General features: G+C 37.0%; 1 protein-coding gene and 1 long non-coding RNA gene across 7 annotated transcripts in view; one reads left to right on the top strand and one right to left on the bottom strand.

Annotated features, from left to right (window-relative positions):
* Positions 1-18,071, bottom strand: part of LOC124180311 (neogenin) — a 35,199-nt gene that overhangs the window by 3,940 nt on the left and 13,188 nt on the right. Inside the window, exons 2-24 of one of the 6 annotated variants that reach the window (XM_046565694.1) lie at positions 9,932-10,100; positions 9,689-9,828; positions 9,442-9,609; positions 9,222-9,344; positions 8,977-9,139; positions 8,756-8,883; positions 8,507-8,666; positions 8,307-8,422; positions 7,564-7,975; positions 7,325-7,475; positions 7,076-7,204; positions 5,866-6,072; positions 5,492-5,780; positions 5,246-5,404; positions 4,920-5,125; positions 4,682-4,837; positions 4,430-4,592; positions 4,143-4,337; positions 1,409-1,550; positions 1,093-1,325; positions 773-877; positions 328-539; positions 38-248 (exon numbers count right to left, since the gene is read on the bottom strand). In XM_046565694.1, the coding sequence (XP_046421650.1) occupies positions 38-248; positions 328-539; positions 773-877; positions 1,093-1,325; positions 1,409-1,550; positions 4,143-4,337; positions 4,430-4,592; positions 4,682-4,837; positions 4,920-5,125; positions 5,246-5,404; positions 5,492-5,780; positions 5,866-6,072; positions 7,076-7,204; positions 7,325-7,475; positions 7,564-7,975; positions 8,307-8,422; positions 8,507-8,666; positions 8,756-8,883; positions 8,977-9,139; positions 9,222-9,344; positions 9,442-9,609; positions 9,689-9,828; positions 9,932-10,100 (4,137 nt within the window). The remainder of the gene's footprint in view (positions 1-37; positions 249-327; positions 540-772; positions 878-1,092; positions 1,326-1,408; positions 1,551-4,142; positions 4,338-4,429; positions 4,593-4,681; positions 4,838-4,919; positions 5,126-5,245; positions 5,405-5,491; positions 5,781-5,865; positions 6,073-7,075; positions 7,205-7,324; positions 7,476-7,563; positions 7,976-8,306; positions 8,423-8,506; positions 8,667-8,755; positions 8,884-8,976; positions 9,140-9,221; positions 9,345-9,441; positions 9,610-9,688; positions 9,829-9,931; positions 10,101-18,071) is intronic. The other 5 variants (XM_046565697.1, XM_046565696.1, XM_046565695.1 and 2 more) reach the window with 5 other exon arrangements.
* Positions 16,866-17,663, top strand: LOC124180374. Its single transcript, XR_006870251.1, has 2 exons — positions 16,866-17,245; positions 17,368-17,663. It is a non-coding gene; the product is annotated as an uncharacterized LOC124180374 (long non-coding RNA).

The raw sequence follows: 18,071 nt of genomic DNA, 5'->3' as shown, positions 1-18,071 counted from the left end.
TATTTAGCCTGGGTATCAGTGTTTGCTCTACACTCACCTCCGTGCTTTTGTTGAGCAGGGGTCGAAGGCGCAGACTGAGGTGGCGGAGCTGGTACGCTGAAACTTTTCAATGGATGACCCTGAAGTCGCTTCGCATTTACATTTTCTATAACACCAACGGTACTGTTAGGCTGGCTACTAGAGCCATATACGCCAGACGTGTACTGGCTGTTTGCTCCATAATGCTGGTTCCCCGGGGGATAGGGAATCTGAAAGAAAGGACACTCAGATCACATCTTGTTTTGTTGTTCAAAGCAGAACAAAATCGAGTCCCCTCGAAATAGTTACCTGAGTTTGCAGAGGTTCGTAAGTACTCGGCATGCTGCAAGAGTCAGGGCTGGACTCTGGTGTCGGTTCCAGAGTAACGTGTGCTCTGCTCAAGCTATACTGCGCAGCGGTGCGAGGATAATTAGGCCTCACGGAAGGTACGTCTGCGCATGAGTTATGAATTGCTGGTTGTGATATGCTACTGTTTACAATGGGAGTAGCTGTGGCGATGGCTGCAACAACAATTGTCATAAATTCCAGACTATGAATACTGTGAGCCCACGAGGAGTGAATAAAACGACTACCGCGGAAAAAAAGAAGTGAACAGCAGAAACAATTCACATTTTAGCAGAAATACCGAAACATTGGAAAGTAAAGTAAACAATATGAATTATAGTGTCTGTGAATGCTGTGCCGACGAATGATGTATCGAATCAAAGTGAAAAACGATTGTTTATATACTTACGCTGATGCGGAGAAAGAGTGTCGACAGGAAGGGTAATGAGTTTGGGTTTATGACTTCCTCGGTTGTGTTGTCTTGTTAGGGTAGAACATTTTTCGTCGTTGTTACCTAACGTGTGTTCAAAAAAAAAAAAAAAAAGAACAAATGAAAAACCAAAAAGGAAAATGAGTAACGAACAAAGTTGGCAAACTGAGAATGTGTAGAAAATAATGTTTGAAAATAAAAAGCGAGAAATCTTTGGTTTTTACTTTGGTTTTGTGCCCAAAGAATAAACGTTGAAAATAAACTAGCACTGAGCCAGCCAATGATTTCTCAATTCTTACCCATGTAACTAGGCACATAAGTACGCTTATCCAAGGAGCTTGAATTGATGTGCATATTTTCTTGATTGTAATCCTGATTACCAGATCTGGGAAGAGTATTGCTGCCCACTCCACTTGAGCAAGCTTCGCCGTTGATAGAAGACTTCTCAGGAGCCTTGAGCTCCATTTGATCGTGATGAATCCACAGATCAGGTGGCTTAATGTTAGTTTTCTGATTAGAATCTTTCGTGTACCTGTAAAGGTATAACAACAAATAGCGTTAGAAACACGTCTGTTACTCGATTGCTCGTAATTTTAGATGTTTCAGCTCGTTTACCCTTTTTTATGATCCGGGGACTCGGGACGTCGACGACAACACATGACGACAACGATTACAGCGACACCGGTTATGACAACAACGGATAGGCCGACTATTATGCATATCATCAAGCTCGAAAGCCGTCCATCTGTTGGAGTACCTAACTTTTATTTCTTCTACTTTCAAACGCTATACAATAACGCTATGTGTTAAAAAAAATCTATTATCAATACTTGAAGAGTGGTATAAATTCAGAGACATACATACTTCACGTTTTGAAAAAACAATAATGAAGAGGAAAAGAAATAGAATATATTGTAAGTAGACATTTATTTTGATTAATTTTCCTTTTCGACGTATATTTGTGATATTTAAAAAGGTTACAAGTTCCAAACTTCGAATGGTTTATGACGTTTAGACGAGTTCGTTAAGGGGGGGGAGGGTATCACCGTAATGTGACATAGTATTACAAGGGGCAGGGGGGGTCAAAAGCTTTGTGACGTCACATAAATAAAAATAAGAAAAAAATTAAAAATAACTGTTTTATTTTGATCATTTTTAAATACATGCATGTTTGAAAAATTTGTGACGTCACATCAGGGGGGAGGGGGTTCTAAAAATGTGACAACCTGTGACAAGGCAGGGGGAGGGGATTAAAAGTTGTAAAATCCGTGTGACGTAATTTATGGATGGCCCCTAACAAGGAAACTGCCTGAGTTGTTGACTGCCCCCCCCCCCCCCCCCCCCCCCCCCTCGATTTTAACCATTTAACGATATGTTATTCTTCATCGAAATCTAAGCAACACGTATTTTTTTGTATCGGTAGAAAAAGGGTTTAAGGGGATGAAACCAGCCCCCAAAGTTGGGCATCGTCAGTGGTTGTTTCATAGTTTTGCATACTTCCAGTTGAGATATTAGAATGAAACCAATTGGAGAATAATTCCTATGACGAATAATGAAAAATGCATTTTGGCCGGTTACGACGGGGTTGAATGGTCGAAAATTATAGGGGTTGAAAATTTTTACAACTAAAAAATGTTGTTTGGATTTTAATGAAATTAATTGAATTTGAAACAACAGAAAAACGTAATTTGTGGGAGTGGTTTTTATTATAATAAATGCAACCGAAATTTATTGAAACGAAGAAGCTCCTAAATTGTTGCTTAGAAAGAGTTTGGTAATGTTAAATAAGACGAATTGAAGCAACATAGTGCGATTCTAATGGGAATTCGGCTGCACGTGTATAAGGGTAGTTCACCCCCTAAGTGACGTTATTTCGAAAAACGCAATAACACGTATCCCCTGTGTTTTTCTGCTACTTCAAATGCAATTAATTTTATTAAAATCCGAACAATAGTTTTTAGGTATAAAAATTTTTTAATTTTCGACCATTCAACCCCGTCGTAACCGCCCAAAATGCATTTTTCATTATTCCTCAGAGAAAATATTCTCCAATTGGTTTCATTCAAATATCTCAACTGGAAGTATGCGAAACTATGAAACAACCACTGATGATGCCCAACTTTGGGGGTTGATTTCACCCCTTTACACCGTTTTTCCGCCCATAAAAAAAAAATAAGTGTCGCTCAGATTTCGATGAAGAATAACATATCCTCAAATGGTCAAAATCGGGGGGGAACACCTCAGGCAGTTTCCTTGTAAGTTTAACTAACTTCAAATCAAATAGGGAAGTTGCATGTTTTTTAATTTTAATTTTATTCGACAGTAGAATAAAAAATAATGAATTCCCCAAGACAGTTTTTTTTTACGAGCCATATTAACGCCAGAAAATAATTTTTTGTCTTCTAAATTTTCTCGGCAAATTTGAATCGGCAGCCATTTTGCTGGACCCCTCTATCAGCGCTGCCAGGTGTCACATTCGAGAACTATGCTCGGCTGTAAACACTGTCTGCTTCGAGCAAGCAGGAATCCTAACTTTATTATACACCATGTAAATGTAGTTTGCATTGCACCAAGCCTTCCGTTTTAATACATTATTTGGCACTCGGATAAATATCTTTTCTGGAGTTGAACTTGTATTTTTACAAGATGGTGCAAAACAATACATGTACCAATCTAAATTTGGTTGCGGAGCTGATGGATCCATTACTGTCTTTTCATTTTAACCAAACTAAAAGTTATTTACTGAGATAAATACAATTTTGACAACGCCAACTATGCTTCAGAGCTTCAAATATTAATATTGCAGGTTAGGATTCCGGCTTGCTCGGAGCAGACGGTGTTTACAGCCGAGCATAGTGCCCGAACGTGTCACCTGGCAGCGCTGATAGAGGGGTCTAGCAAAATGGGTGCCGGTTCAAATTTACCGAGAAAAATTAGTGTAAAAGAAAAAATTATTGCAGCGTTAATGTTGCTCGAAAAAAGAAACTGTCTTGGTAAATACATTATTTTTCATCCTACTTTCGAGTCCAATAAAGGAATATAAAGATTTTAGATGCATGCAGGTTCCCTATTGAGTAACAGATAATATTAAATAAAGTGAAAAACAAATGTAATATAAGGATATAGAAGCATATATCGAGTATTTTAAATATAAGTACAAGTGACATTTATAAGATCGAACAAGGACAAATGTAAAAACATTTTTGTGTAAGCTCCCACTCGTAACGAATAAGACGTATAATACACAGGCAATAAAGAGAAAACTACTACTTAAAGAGTAAATAAGAACTTCTCCTTCTCGCTTTTTTGAAGAAAAGGGGTGAGAAATAAAAAATGTTTAAAAACTTACTCTGAGGTGTTTTGAAAGCTACAGAGGACGAAAACGGGCCGTATCCTCTGGCGTTTCTCGCTTTAATTTTGAAATAATAAGTCGTACTAGGCTGAAGAGTTTTTATCATGATCTCACTCTGATCGCCGATTATCGCCTCGACCCTCCAATCCCTGTCCCATTTCGTGTTGTCCGTTGTATACGAGATAATGTATCCTGAGTATGATTCGAGATGACAGTCAATTTATGAGCAACAAATGAAATCACTTGTTTTCATGCACATCGCCCTATCATTTTTTTAAACTTACCAGTAATCGGTGCATTAGGTTGTTTTGGTGGCAGCCAATGAAGCATCACTGCTGTCGCATGATCTTCGACGCTTTGAACAGTGAGATCTCGAGGTGGTGAACTGGGCGCTGCTTCCTGAGTTGTATTCAACTCCACCATACTCCAAGGAGATTCTCTTTTTCCCTGAAGTTACAATGGTTAGGAAATACAGTTTTCAGTCTGCTTCTTGTCATTAAAACAAATATTGACACTTCATTATTTATTTTACGCACCTTGACCAATTTAACGGTAAATTCATACTGTGTGTTCGGTTTTAGATCAACGATCATGCAGTTCAGATCAGTAGAGTTGTAATATTTGTATCTTGGATTGCTGCTGTGATGATGAGAGGTATAACGTACCACATAGTACCTCTTGTCAGTCACATACTGTGAGATGAAACGATCCGATTACGAGAAACATCTCATAGTCTTGAATCAGATTTTTTATTAAAAGAAGAAAACAACAAACCTGGCTCTTTGACAGCGTGCTATCTGTCCAATAAACCATCATCGTACTGGCGGAAAGAACGACGGCCTTAAGTCCAACAGGTGGAATCAAAGGTGCCACAGATTCGGTAACTGAACGCGCGGTCGTTTGAACATTGGCGTAAGATGGGGTTCCCTCTCCAACTGCATTAGTGGCTCGAAGGGCAATGACGTACTCGGCTAACGGTTCTATTGAAATCACAGTGAGTTTAGGAATTAATTGAGGATTAAATGAACTGTGTAGTGATGTGGTGTGTTCAATTTTTTTGAAAATTTTATACGTTGCTAAACATATTGAGAAAAGCCTACCCAACGATTCGATCGTAAAGTAGCGTTGTTTACTGTCTAATTTCTTTGTATAGTTATCCGGAAATCCTTTTCCCCAGCCCAAAGTGTAACCTCGGACCTTGATGTTCTGGTCCTTTGGCGGGCTCCATGAAACGAATATCGAATCTGACATTGGCTTAGCTAAATGGGGGAAATTTTCATATAAAACATATTTCGATGTGAATGAAAACAAGTTGAAATAATGTTGAAAATCGTAAAGAAACTTACTTTTCAAATTAGTCGGAGAGTTTGGAACTTTACTTTCGTCCAAATCTCTTTCGTACGGTTCGATGTCCATTACATCGCTCCATGGTCCCGTTCCGTTGACATTCAATGCGCATATTTTGAGTTGGTAAATAACGTGCTTCTCCAGTCCGTTTAATTGATACATTTTCTGATTCCCCTGCGTCGTTGTAGGTGTCCAATGCTTTCTGCCCTTCTGACGATATCGAATCTGGTAGCCGGTTATAACGCCATTTTTTCCTTCTAACGGCGGTTCCCAGCGTATTATTATACTCTGGTCAAATATAAACGTTCAATAAATTATTACACCAAATTGTAGACATGCTTCAGCTTCGGAAAATTATTATAATATCACTTACGGTAGAATTTGCTGCCTCTAAAGTAACGTTGTATGGAGATTGCGTTGGCGGTGCACTGAGAGTTCGGACTGTTATTTCATTGGTCGAAGCTCCGGGTCCGTTTTCATTGACAGCCTGAACCCAAAAATTGTATTCAGTGAATGGCGTAAGATTCAGAAGCCTGTACCTCGTTTCAACGGTCTCGTTAGTTTTTCCTTCGCTTTCGCCCTGAGAAAAAATTTGTAATAACATTATTGTTGTTTGAAAAATGCATTTAAAATATTTAATGTTTAATGTTTAATGTTTGTTTATTCACGGGAAGACCCTTTTACAATTAAATATTAAATATAATATATATATATGTGTGCGACACTTTTAACTGACTTTATAAATTCAATTATAGCCAAGCAAAATAAAATAAAATAAAGTAAAATAAAATAAAACTAGAATTAAAATTAAAATTACAGCTTCACTAAATTAACAGATTAATTATTCGTATGTAAGTACTCTGCAGCGAATGGGGGCTTTAAACGTTTCAATTGAGACCCCGAAGGGTTCAATCCTTGGAGCTAAATTCGCTTCTTCTGGAATGGGACGGATCGCTGATCGTGCTTTCATGATATTTCTAGCTATTTGCGTGTGGAAAGGTCTTCCCACTCTTTGAGTCCTGACAGGAGCATTTAGCGTGATCCTGGAGATCAGATAGGGGCAGTAAATTGTGCCAGCCAATATTTTGTGCAAGAAAACCAAGTCATTGAAATTTCGAGACGATTCCAGGGTAGATATGCGTATGTTTTCGGAGATTGTGCGATAATCATGATCTTCATGTGCCATCGGTCGCCCCATCTTATATGCAGCAAGTCGTAAAAATTTATGTTGCACCCGCTCAAGCCTACGTTTATGGTTTGCAAATGTCGGTGACCACAATTCAGAGGCATACATCACGATGGGTCTAACTAGTGTCAGGTAGAGACACCTTAGTGTATCCACACGTTGGAAGTCATAGGCCGTTCTGCTGACGAAGCCCAGGATCCGCATGGCACGCCTAACAATTACCTCGATATGTGGAACAAAAGTTAATCTGGTGTCGAACAAAACTCCAAGGTCCTTTACTCTGTTAGCCTTCAAGAGGGGGGTACCACCCAGCGAGTACGTGAATTCGATCGTCTTTTTTTTTTTTTTCTTAGATAAATTTAGATAAAAAATTTAGGTAAAAAAATTTTCCACTCACCTCTATATACGTAATGAGGTATTTAATGACGCGTCCATTTGTTACGTATGGTTCTTCCCAAGTAAGGTCAATGCTGTTGCTGCTAATCGCTTGACCTAGCAAATTCAAAGGAGGTCCAGGAACGTCGGCCTATTTTTGGTGGCACAACGGACAAAATAATGATTGATCAGATATAATACAACTAAAATGCACACGCATCTCTAAAATGTAAAGCTTTAGAAAATGTACTAATTATTCTCATGCATTTACCTCTGATTGAGTTGTTACATGCAGTATGGAACTAGACGCGCCGACGCCACGTTCGTTACGCGCAACTACACGAAACTGGTACTTTGTGCTTGGTTGTAAACCTTGTATCACACCTTCCAATCTGTTTTGCGACGTGTTTACAACGCGTTCCCTGGAGTAGCAGAAGAATTTATCAAAATATGAAAAGATGAAGTTGACGTGCGATAAAAAGTTGAAATGATTTACACGACATTACTTACCTTGGTGATCCTTCCTGTTTATAATAAACATGATATGTCTGTATATCTCCATTGATATTCTCAGGCTCACGCCACCTGAGAGTAACAAATCTCGTTGAAATTAAAACAGCGTTTAGATCTCTTGGAGCCGACGGTGCGCTGCCTTCGATCAAATCCAGGGTATCGGTTTCATCTATAAAATTGGGTTCAGGAATCAGCGGGAATTTAGGATTGCTAATAATGCCCAATATGTCGGCGGGATCGTCCGAAGGACTTATGGATATTTCAGAATTTGGGGTATAAGCTGATAAGGTTTCGCCCAGTAACGTGTCTGGGTGCTGCCACGTGTTGTTGTACAACTGTCGATGGAGGTTTTTCTTCGGTGGGTGTTTAGGATTTGACGGTTTACGCTTTTCAACTTTTCCTGAGGGTTCGTTGTTAGTGGCAGCGAAAAAGTTACGGAACGGGAAGAAAGAGAGAAAGAGAGAGAGAAAAGAAACAAAATAAATGAATCAAACAATACGAAAATAAATTTAAATTATAAAAGGAAGCAAACGTCCGGTCTGTAGCAAAAAAAACTTTTACAGTAATGTCTTCGATGTACAATATAACAATATTTTAAAAAAGATGGGAGAAAATTAAATTCAAACCTTTTGATCTGTTATTAGGGCAGAACGTTGCTCATTCAATTGTAAAAATATAATGACAAACAACAAGGGATAAGAAAGTGACCATTTTTTTTTAGGTAAAATTTCTCTACTCACTCGGCTGATTTATGAACAGTCTTGCCGAAGCCTGAACGCTACCCGCAGGATTTACACCGATGCATTGAAAAATACCAGCATCGAGTTGCAGTAGTCCATTGATACGCAGATTGTAACTGTGCAGGGATAGAAGATTATAACATGATGGCTTAAAAAGGTAGTAATGATGTGCAACGAACTAAATAATAAACAATACCAACCCATTAACAAGTTGCCAATAAGCGCTCGGCGTAATTTTTTCACCATTTTTTAACCACGTTACTTTGGGTTCTGGCTTTCCATATATTTCACACTCCAATTCCAGATCCTGATCTTCGTTTGCAATTCGGTCCTCAGGTTTTTTGATAAATCTGGGTGGAACTGTAACAAATAAAGAGTGAAATTACTACTGCAATCCCTATTTGCACCAGGTTTAATCTATGGACAGTTATTGTATTGATTATTTCTACCTTGCACCGTGACGTCGGCAACCGCGTCCAGGGCATCGACTACATTTTCTGCTCTGCACTGATACGATCCGTGATCTATCTCTTTGATATCGGTAATCATGAGACTGGAAGCAGCTACTTTTCGATACCTGAGCCAAAATCACATTCCAGGCATTAAAAAAGAATGAGATGGAATTTCCAAGATCCCATCCTACGATATTCAAACGAATAAATAATGTCACCTTGAATCGAGCGGTGCCAAATCAACTGCGATCCCATCTTTGAGCCAAAGAATTGTTGGTTTTGGGTTGCCATTAGCTGCACATTCCAAAGTAATAGTCGTCCCTTCGATAGCAACATGCTCCGAAGGTTTTGCAACAAATACAGGAGCTGTAAGTCCCTGATCTAGGAAAAGTCGTTAAAACAGTAATAAATATTTTTTCCCTACCACATATTTTGCCTGTTTAGAAGAGAATGTACTACATACCAATGTCAGAGGTCAATAAATTTAGCTGTGCTTTGTTACTAAGTCTATGCTGCCCAATTCCACTCGCATTACACCTGTACGATCCGACATCTTGCGGTTGTGCGTGATCTATTTCTAAAGCACCTGTAAAACAAATTGGAGAAAAATTAAATAAGAGAAATTCAAGATTCGAGTAAATTTATTTTCATTTCTACTACAGTGACTAGTATTGGAATCTTACCTGACGGTAAAATGGTCATTCGGCTTTCGTCCAACGAAAATGGATGCTCATCCTTGAGCCATTGTATCTTTAAAGGACTCGCCGATAACGGGAGAACGCAACTTAGGTAAGCCACTTGGCCCGGATAAACCATAGTGTCTTGTGGCTCTCTCTCGAACCCTGGCAAACCTGAATTGACAAAGTCAAAATCAATGGACGAATGGATCTTGGCTTCAAAAGATTCATCTTACAATTTCTCATTACTAACTGGCAAGTCTAATAGTAGCTATCCGCGATACAATGGCACCGACTTCATCTATGGAAGCGAGACACTGATAGCCTCCTGTGAGTTCAGGATTTCCCGCGTAAACGCTGCTTATATACAAAGATCCATTTTCCAGCTGCGATCTGTGATAATGGAGAAAAAATGTTATGAATTTGTCAAATCTATGAAAAGAAGATGAAGAACTTGCTCGCTTGTTCAATTCTTATTTCAATAATTTTCACATACCTGTAACTATCCCCTATAAAAGAGATAGGCTGCCCGTCATCTGTCCTCCATTGTATGGTCGGGGTGCCGAGTGATTGATTCGGCACGCAATCCAATCGAGCTTCGGCTCCCTGTTCTACGACCACATCCTGCGGTTCGACTAATAGCTGCAATCCGTGTCTCCCGATAGCTGGAAAAAAAGAAGAAAGGGTATTGATCAAATACTAAGAGATTGAGTAGAAATAACCAGATTGATGTGATATGTATGTAAAGAAAATGTATTTCTTTAATTTGAATATTGCCGCGCTCCTCTGCGAGTAAGGCAAAGACCGTCCTTTACGGTGGAGAGAAGTTTTGGAGATTAAATAAAAGCACATGGGCTATAAAGAAAGCCAAGTGAGAGAAAGTGAAGAGTATCAATATAATTTGTAAAAAGGGATCGACAAATTGAATAATAAACTTTAATTGTCGTTTCTTTGTTATGGGGTAAGAGTTACTGTACATAGTGTAAATAAGACATTAAAATAATTAAATAAACACTTTGTTTTCAGAGCAACGCAACATCGTATTATTCATGGGTTGATTTCCCTAACTCCATAAAAATTAGCACCCCTTATATATATCACATATATACTGATTTAAGTAAGGTATTTGACTTGGGTGATGATACAATTCTTTTTTAAAAAAAAACTAAAATAATTCCCGATTAGCAGGAATGCAATTAGATGGTTAGCAGATTACATTACTAATAGAGAAGCCACAGTAAACGTTAATAATTGACTTTATGAAAAAATTCACTACGATTTCTGGTGTTCCACAAGGAACTTTCTCAGGTCCGATGCTATTTTCTCTACTGATTAATAATCTTCATGGCTGTTTTCATCGTGTCTAGGCTTTATTGTATGCAGGGCTGAATTACGATATGAGGCACCCCTACGGCAAATCAATCGCAGTCACTCGCATTCCCTTGGGTATTTTAGGTTTGCAAGTTGCTGTTAGCATGGAATTTTTCAGTATAGAGCTCAGTTTCAATAGGGTTATTGGATTTTTGAGGGATTGAAAGTATTTTATATAGACTCAGTTAAATCCCAGGTAGTTGAGAAGCTGGGTTACATTTTTATGTAACTCCCTGCGCCCTGTGAAGTTAAGGAGCAGTGGAATCATTGAATCATACTCACATTGATCTTCCTGCTTCTTGTATATTTAAGAGATTATAAGAGTATTTTCATATTGAACTTATTGCGTGAGTAGCTGATTTAATTCAAAAAATTTTAAACTTGTACAAATTTTTCAAACAAGAAAAAATTTTTAAAAAAAACCTCAGACACCAGGCACCCACCAGACAGCTTGCGCGCCTACGCCATGGCGTGGTTGGCGTGCTGGATAACTCGGCCCTGATTTTATGCGCATGATTAAAAAATTGCTGGTGAAATATAGTTCGGCATTTCATGAGGAGAGCCAGCTTTAAATATTGGAACTATGTTGGATTTTTTTAAGGTATCAGGCCCTTTAGATTGTGGAATACAATTATTAAATATACGCTCTAGTGGTACACTTAGATATCTAGATAAGAGTTTTGACCTTTAGTGGGCAGGGATTTGGGATTCTTGGTCTCCTTCAGAAAATGTATAAAAAAAGATATATAATATGTTAAAACTATCATGGGTAAAGTTTCGATCATGCGTCACCCCCTTATACGGGTCTTCCCGTCCTCTAAAGGTCAAGATTTTGACACTTATGTATCTATGTTTCCAGACCTATTCTCCATGCTCGATATCACATTTTCAATTTCTAAGCTTAAGGTTTAATAAATATAGATATAGGATTCCGGTTTTGTTTGTTATGCAACTTTAGAGGTTTTTTTATTTTGGCAATTAAAACACTACCAATTATAATGAAGTGTTCATTAAGCGAGTTAGCTATTTCAGCATATTCAGAAATATTTTTGTTTTCCACAATCAAGTAATTAATTTTGTTTTCTTTGGTGGATTTGGGTTTTTCTTTGTCTTTATAATTTATATAGTCCCACAAATTTTTAGTATTATTAGATATTTTTTCAATAATCCTTTTCTCATGCATTTGCTTGGCTCGAGATACCAATTTAGTGAATATTTCGTTATATAGTTTATAATAGCCACGCAGGAGTTCATTATTGTTATCTTCGTTCAGTTCAAGCCATATTCTTTCTTTGTTCAGACTAAAAATTACAAGACCACTAGTGATGCAATCTTTCCTAGCAGTTGCCTGGCTCTACTCATGAAATGGCGAACCATAGGCCAATATCTCTTACTTCCAATTTGGCCAAAATATATGAAAAAATTATATACGCTAAACTTGTACATTTTTTCAACCAATATAACACAATATCTGGTAGTCAATTTGGCTTCAGGAAATATATTGGAACTAAAAATGCGATGGCGCAACTATTAGGCAAAATTTACGCAAACATTAGCGATTCTAAACCCACAGTAGCTGCTTTCCTGGACTTGGCAAAAGCATTCGATACGATTAATCATCAAGTACTTCTTGCAAAACTTGAATTGTACGTAGTGAGCGCAACTGCCAATACTCTCATTCATAGTTACCTAACTAATCGCGAGCAAATCGTCAGAACAAATGATATGCTAAGTAATGTTAGCATCGTAACAACCGGCATCCCTTAGGAACTGTACTTGGTCCTTTATTATTTATTATCTCCATAAATGATATGTTACAAATTATTCCGAATACTAACGTAATAGCCTATGCCGACGATATCGTCGTAACATGCTCAGGTAACACATGGGAGGAAGTGAAATATTTGCTTTCTTCCTATTTCAATGAAGTTGCAATATGGTTAGCTAATAATGTGCTCTCTCTGAACATTAGCAAAACAGTTTTTACGACTTTTGGAATATATATTAGGGTGGTTCTTGTTTAGGGTGTTGACGAATTTTTACCGCCCCATCACTGAAATCAATTTTAAATCATTCAAAAAGAGTCGCTAAATTTGTTCAGATTCTTACAGCAAGTCTGAGATAGCCCGCATTGTGATCGAAGTTTCTTATGGAAGTGACATGAGAAAAACTTTTTTTCGCACTATATATTTTATCGTGAAAGTAATAATGTTCCAAAAAATCTGTAACTGCGAGGTTTTAGTCGGCATTAGTGATACTATATGAAAAAAAAACATACACATCATCGTACGAGGCAATCTAGACGAATTGCACTTCCTCTAAATAAAAAAAAAGTCAGGTTTCGAGGTTGTGCAATTCGTCTAGATTGCCTCGTCGATGATGTGTATTTTTTCCCAGATAGTTGCACTAATTCTCACCAAAACCTCGGGGTTACAGATTATTTGGAACATTATTACGCTTGCAATAAAATATATACTGAGAAAAAAAGTTTTACCCATGTTAATTTCCATAAGAAACTTCGATCACAATGCGAACTATCTTCGTGTCGATGTAAAAATCTGAAAAAATTAGGCGATCGTTTTCGAATTATTTGAAGTTGATTTGGGGGATGGTCTGGCAAAAATTCGTCAACACCCTGAATAAGGATCACTCTGATATAATATAGACAGTATCCGTTCTGAGAACGAAATTCAGATAGATAATTTGCCTGTAAATAGATCTGTATTATTTAAACATCTAGGTATAATCATTGACTGTCATCTAAGATGGGAGTAAGCGGAGCTTATGCAAACGTTATAGCGCCTCTCCAAAAACGGCAGGATAAGCTTCGAAAAATAGTGCTGATCAACCATAATGTTAAAGGACCCCTGTGTCTCAAAGATTCCTACATTTTACAATCACTATTACATTACTATACAATTTTAAAATCTAACCTCGATATCTCTAACTCAAACACTAGAAACAAAACACTTCTCCCTAACATCAAAAAGCAAGTCTATTATAGAAGCAGTCTCATTACTGCTATGATATACTTCAATAAATTGGATAATAATCTTAAATCGTTGAACCACAAAAAAAATACTGTAACAAGGAAGTTGAGAAGCTGGCTAGTCGGACTGAAGTAATTATTTTACCACCTAAATCTATTAGTCCTTTTATTTCTTCTTTTGACTTTATTTTCTCTTTTAATTTCTCCTATTAGATGTATGGTAACCTAATTTTGTTAAAATCTCTTTCCCACGCTGGTCCTATGTACATGTATTTTACACCTCTATAGGGTATAAATACTGAATATTATATTATGTTCAAATTTGTACTACCTGGCAAATAAATAAATAAATCAATAAATAAAAATTGTTAACGCATCTTATCATATTGATGGGCAGCTTAACTTTTTAAGGCTAGTTAAATGGTGCTCTCTGAGTAATATTGACTTGAATTTTGAAAAATGTAATGACATCTCATTCTATAAGAAAATGAATCTTTTAAACTTCGGTGTTGAATAGAGTTCACTCAATTAAAAATCTTTGAAGAGGTTTTGATTGAAAAATTAAATTTTTGTCAACGTATGAATAATGTAATTCTAAAAGCAAACAAGAGATGATCACTTATAGTAAGAAGTAACTTAAAAAATTCTAACTCTATTAGAGTTCATCATCTAACATTGGTTAAAATCATACATTACATATATGCTTTCACTATTTGGTGACCACAATATGAAAATGCGAAAATGAAACTTGAGAGAATTCAACACAAAGTACTCCTTATTTCGTTTAAGTACTTGGATAGTAATTCTGTGAATAGATTTAATCATATATACCGATGTTACAAATAAATATGAACTTCCATCTGAGTCCTGTACCTGACCTGAGTCATATATATCAACAATAAAGGGATAAAATTTGTATTTATGAGGTAATGTGCAATATTATCTCAAAGGGTGAAGTTAAGAATACCATTAGTGTTAATTACTGACCGTACATTGCAGGTCAGATTCACTGAGCGTTCCTACTGACCAAGATGTAATAATAATATTGATTCTAGAAGTCCGATATACAGGATAATTTAGTAATTAATAGAAATAGAAGTTTGGTATATTTTAACATTAATATTGATGTACTTGACTTTGTTTCTTTATTTATTTACCCAGAAGAGTACTTGGTTACAAAGACAAAGCGAACCCTGCCAAGGTAAAACGCAGTTACCAGTTTGTAGAATTGGTAAAGGTTATGAACTATTACTTACAAACTATGTTTTACATATAAATAAAATGCTTGGTGCGTTTTTTATAATTTTAAAAATTATCTAAGTTATTGATATGCTTAATTTGTTAAATGCTCAGAACTAATTAGATACTTTAGAAACGTGTATTGATTTACTTTGTAATATGAATTGTTGATTAATTTACTTATGTTGTCTCGCTAGTGCATTAAGTAATACATTCAGGGCTATGTTAGTGCATGTTTAATAAAATAAAATAAATAAATGTGCGTGTTTAATTGACACAAGATTATAATAAAAGTTTCAATCTACTAAGCAGAAATAACGATTAATTCACCACAACTTCTCCTCCCGACTTCTTCTCTTAATGGTATAACGTTATTTCATTCTCCTCAAATCGGCAACAATTTTTGATTATACATTAAGCAATTATCGCCTACGCATTTCGAATGAGATTAAAAATCGCCCGTCATCATTTGGGGATTTACCGAACATATATTTATCGGTGAAAAGGTGGGGAAGAAAAGCAATCACCGTGGGAATTCCCGATCTAGATGAAAATCAACGATCGGCTATCTGAATACGAATACGTGTTTAAACCATTAGTAGTCATGCAGGTATAGATTTAGTCTACTTTCTTCATTATAAATTCCGTTATCTTTTTCTTCGTCGCCTTCTTTATTCGTTTTCGTTGACGTCTATCTGTCTGTATGTCCAAATGGATGTTCTCAATCACACTCCTGCAAGGCGTTCGTTTGTTATTTGTAGCTTCTAAAGAGAAAAGAAAGTAAGGAAGAAAGGAAGAAGAAAGGAAACAAGGGAGGAAGAAGAAAGGAAGGAAATTTGTTAACACCGCATCTAGACTAAACCCGAAAGAAAATAAACAGCAATGATGCTGTTTGATTTACGAGCCTGCACACGAAGGTAGAGAAGCGAGGAGAGGAGAGGAGAGATGTCATGAGATGAGAGGAGATGAGACGAGATGAGACGAGATGAGGGACGGAAGGTAAAAAGGAGAGCAGAGAGAGAATGTCTTTCTGGGCCGCGGCGCAACCATACAGTTATAAAGATAGACTGAGCGCTCTTATGAGCCGCATGAAGCAAACATTTAAAGGACAGAAATATGCCGGGAGTACTCCTTTCTCTCTCTGATGATATTTGTAGCGGGGATCGAGGCAGTAGAGGACAATGAAGCGAGATTATGCACTTATATCTATAGCTGTTCCACTTCCACTGCTCCGTTGTCTCCCACCATGACGCCGATTGAAAAGAGAGAGCAGTACTCCCGGTATATCTCTGTCCTTTATATGTAATTGTCAGTGCCTCTTATAGGAGCGCTCAGTCTATCTTTATAAGTCTATGGGCGCAACCTACCGCACGATGTAAACGAAAATAACCATCTTTTAAGGTGCACACCCACCCTATCGCATGCGGGCTGCTGTAATAATAATACTGCAGCACTACATGCGCCGTTACTTTACTGCATTCCTTCTGTGATGTTTTCGCCTGCAGGATCAGGGGCGAGACGAGGTAATTAATTTGTTCAATCACGCCTCGTCAATTATGCATGTATAAGAAGAAGTAGAAGAAGAATAAAAAGAATAGGTAGATTTTTATCAGGATGGATGAAGTTTGTAACGTTATTGTAACGATGCATCGTTGGCAGAAGTTGTTATTTTGCGATTTTAGGATTACTTGAAATTTAGGAAGCTGTTACATAATACAGCATCAACAAACTTAGATTTAGTAAATTAAACTTGTTCAGGTTTTCTAAAGGTGGAAAATAGTGGTTTTTGTTTCAACGTTTCTATAATTTAACATTACTAACTTCAGCCTCGTAGATTTCTATCATGAGACTTAAGCACGGTTTACAATGTCCGTAACCGTAAACGTAACCGCTTCAGTAGAAAGTTAAAGGATATGAAAAACCGTACTATGGTTTACAACGCTGTCTGCTGGCACTTAGGTTTGTACGGACAGCCAATCAGAATGCAGATTATATCCGTCCATCTCCCCGCCCCCAAGCACACAAAACGAAAGGAAAAATGAATCATTGAAGATACGACAGCAAGCAAAACAATGGAAAGCTTCGATATGCAATTAATTGGACTAGTTGAAAAAGCCCCGTACTTATATGATAAAAGTAGCGGTGATTATAAAGATAGGGTAAAAAAAAACAATACGTGGTTCCGTATTGCCCGGGAGTTAAATATTTCAAGTAAGTATTTAAGGTTACTTCATTTTGTATGTTTATATATAAACATATATGTATAAAATTTATATATAAAACATTGTATAACAAATTTAACAAATCGTTCCCATTAACGAATTCTCTACAAGAAGGAAATGGAAAAAAAAGTAAAAAAAAACAACAATGAAGATCCGATCGAAACGGTGAAAGTTACATTGAAAACCGTACAGCACTTTTGAGCAACGACCAAGATACAAAATCTGATATAAATTGGAATTTTTGTATGATGTTGTACAGTCAAATAAAAAAATTATCAACGAAAAAAAATAAGATGGCACGGAGACGCATACTAGAGCTCATGGATGTAATTGAAAGCGACGATAGTGATTCTTGTATATTTAAAAAATTGTTCATGATCGTGATTTTGAATAAACTTGAATAGGTTTTGTATTGTCCTTTTTCTTTTCTGTCGAGTAGCATAGGACGAATCCATCAACGCCGTTTCCGCCTTTGTTTTTTTCTTTTTTTTATCAGAAAATATAACACTGTTAATAACCCTAAAGTTGCTACTGCGTACGAACGCTTTCGTTTCATTTTAAATTGAGCTCACACTAAAAACCGTAATTAATTAGCAAAATTTACTTGAGTTTGAGGTTAGAAATATTATTCTGCACGTAAAGAAAAGCTCAAACGCTATTCGTTGTAGATGCAACCAATAGCGAGGTCATACCTTATGGAGGTGTAAACGAGTCTTGAAATTTCTACGCAAAATGAAAGGTCTACTGAAGCCGTTACGGTTACGGTTACAGACATTGTAAACCGTCCTTTACGAGCAGTATTAAGGACGTGCTTT

The sequence above is a fragment of the Neodiprion fabricii genome, chromosome 4 (genome assembly GCF_021155785.1).
Source record: "Neodiprion fabricii isolate iyNeoFabr1 chromosome 4, iyNeoFabr1.1, whole genome shotgun sequence".
Taxonomy (NCBI): Eukaryota; Metazoa; Arthropoda; class Insecta; order Hymenoptera; family Diprionidae; genus Neodiprion; species Neodiprion fabricii.
This window is presented reverse-complemented; position numbering and strand designations above follow the sequence as displayed.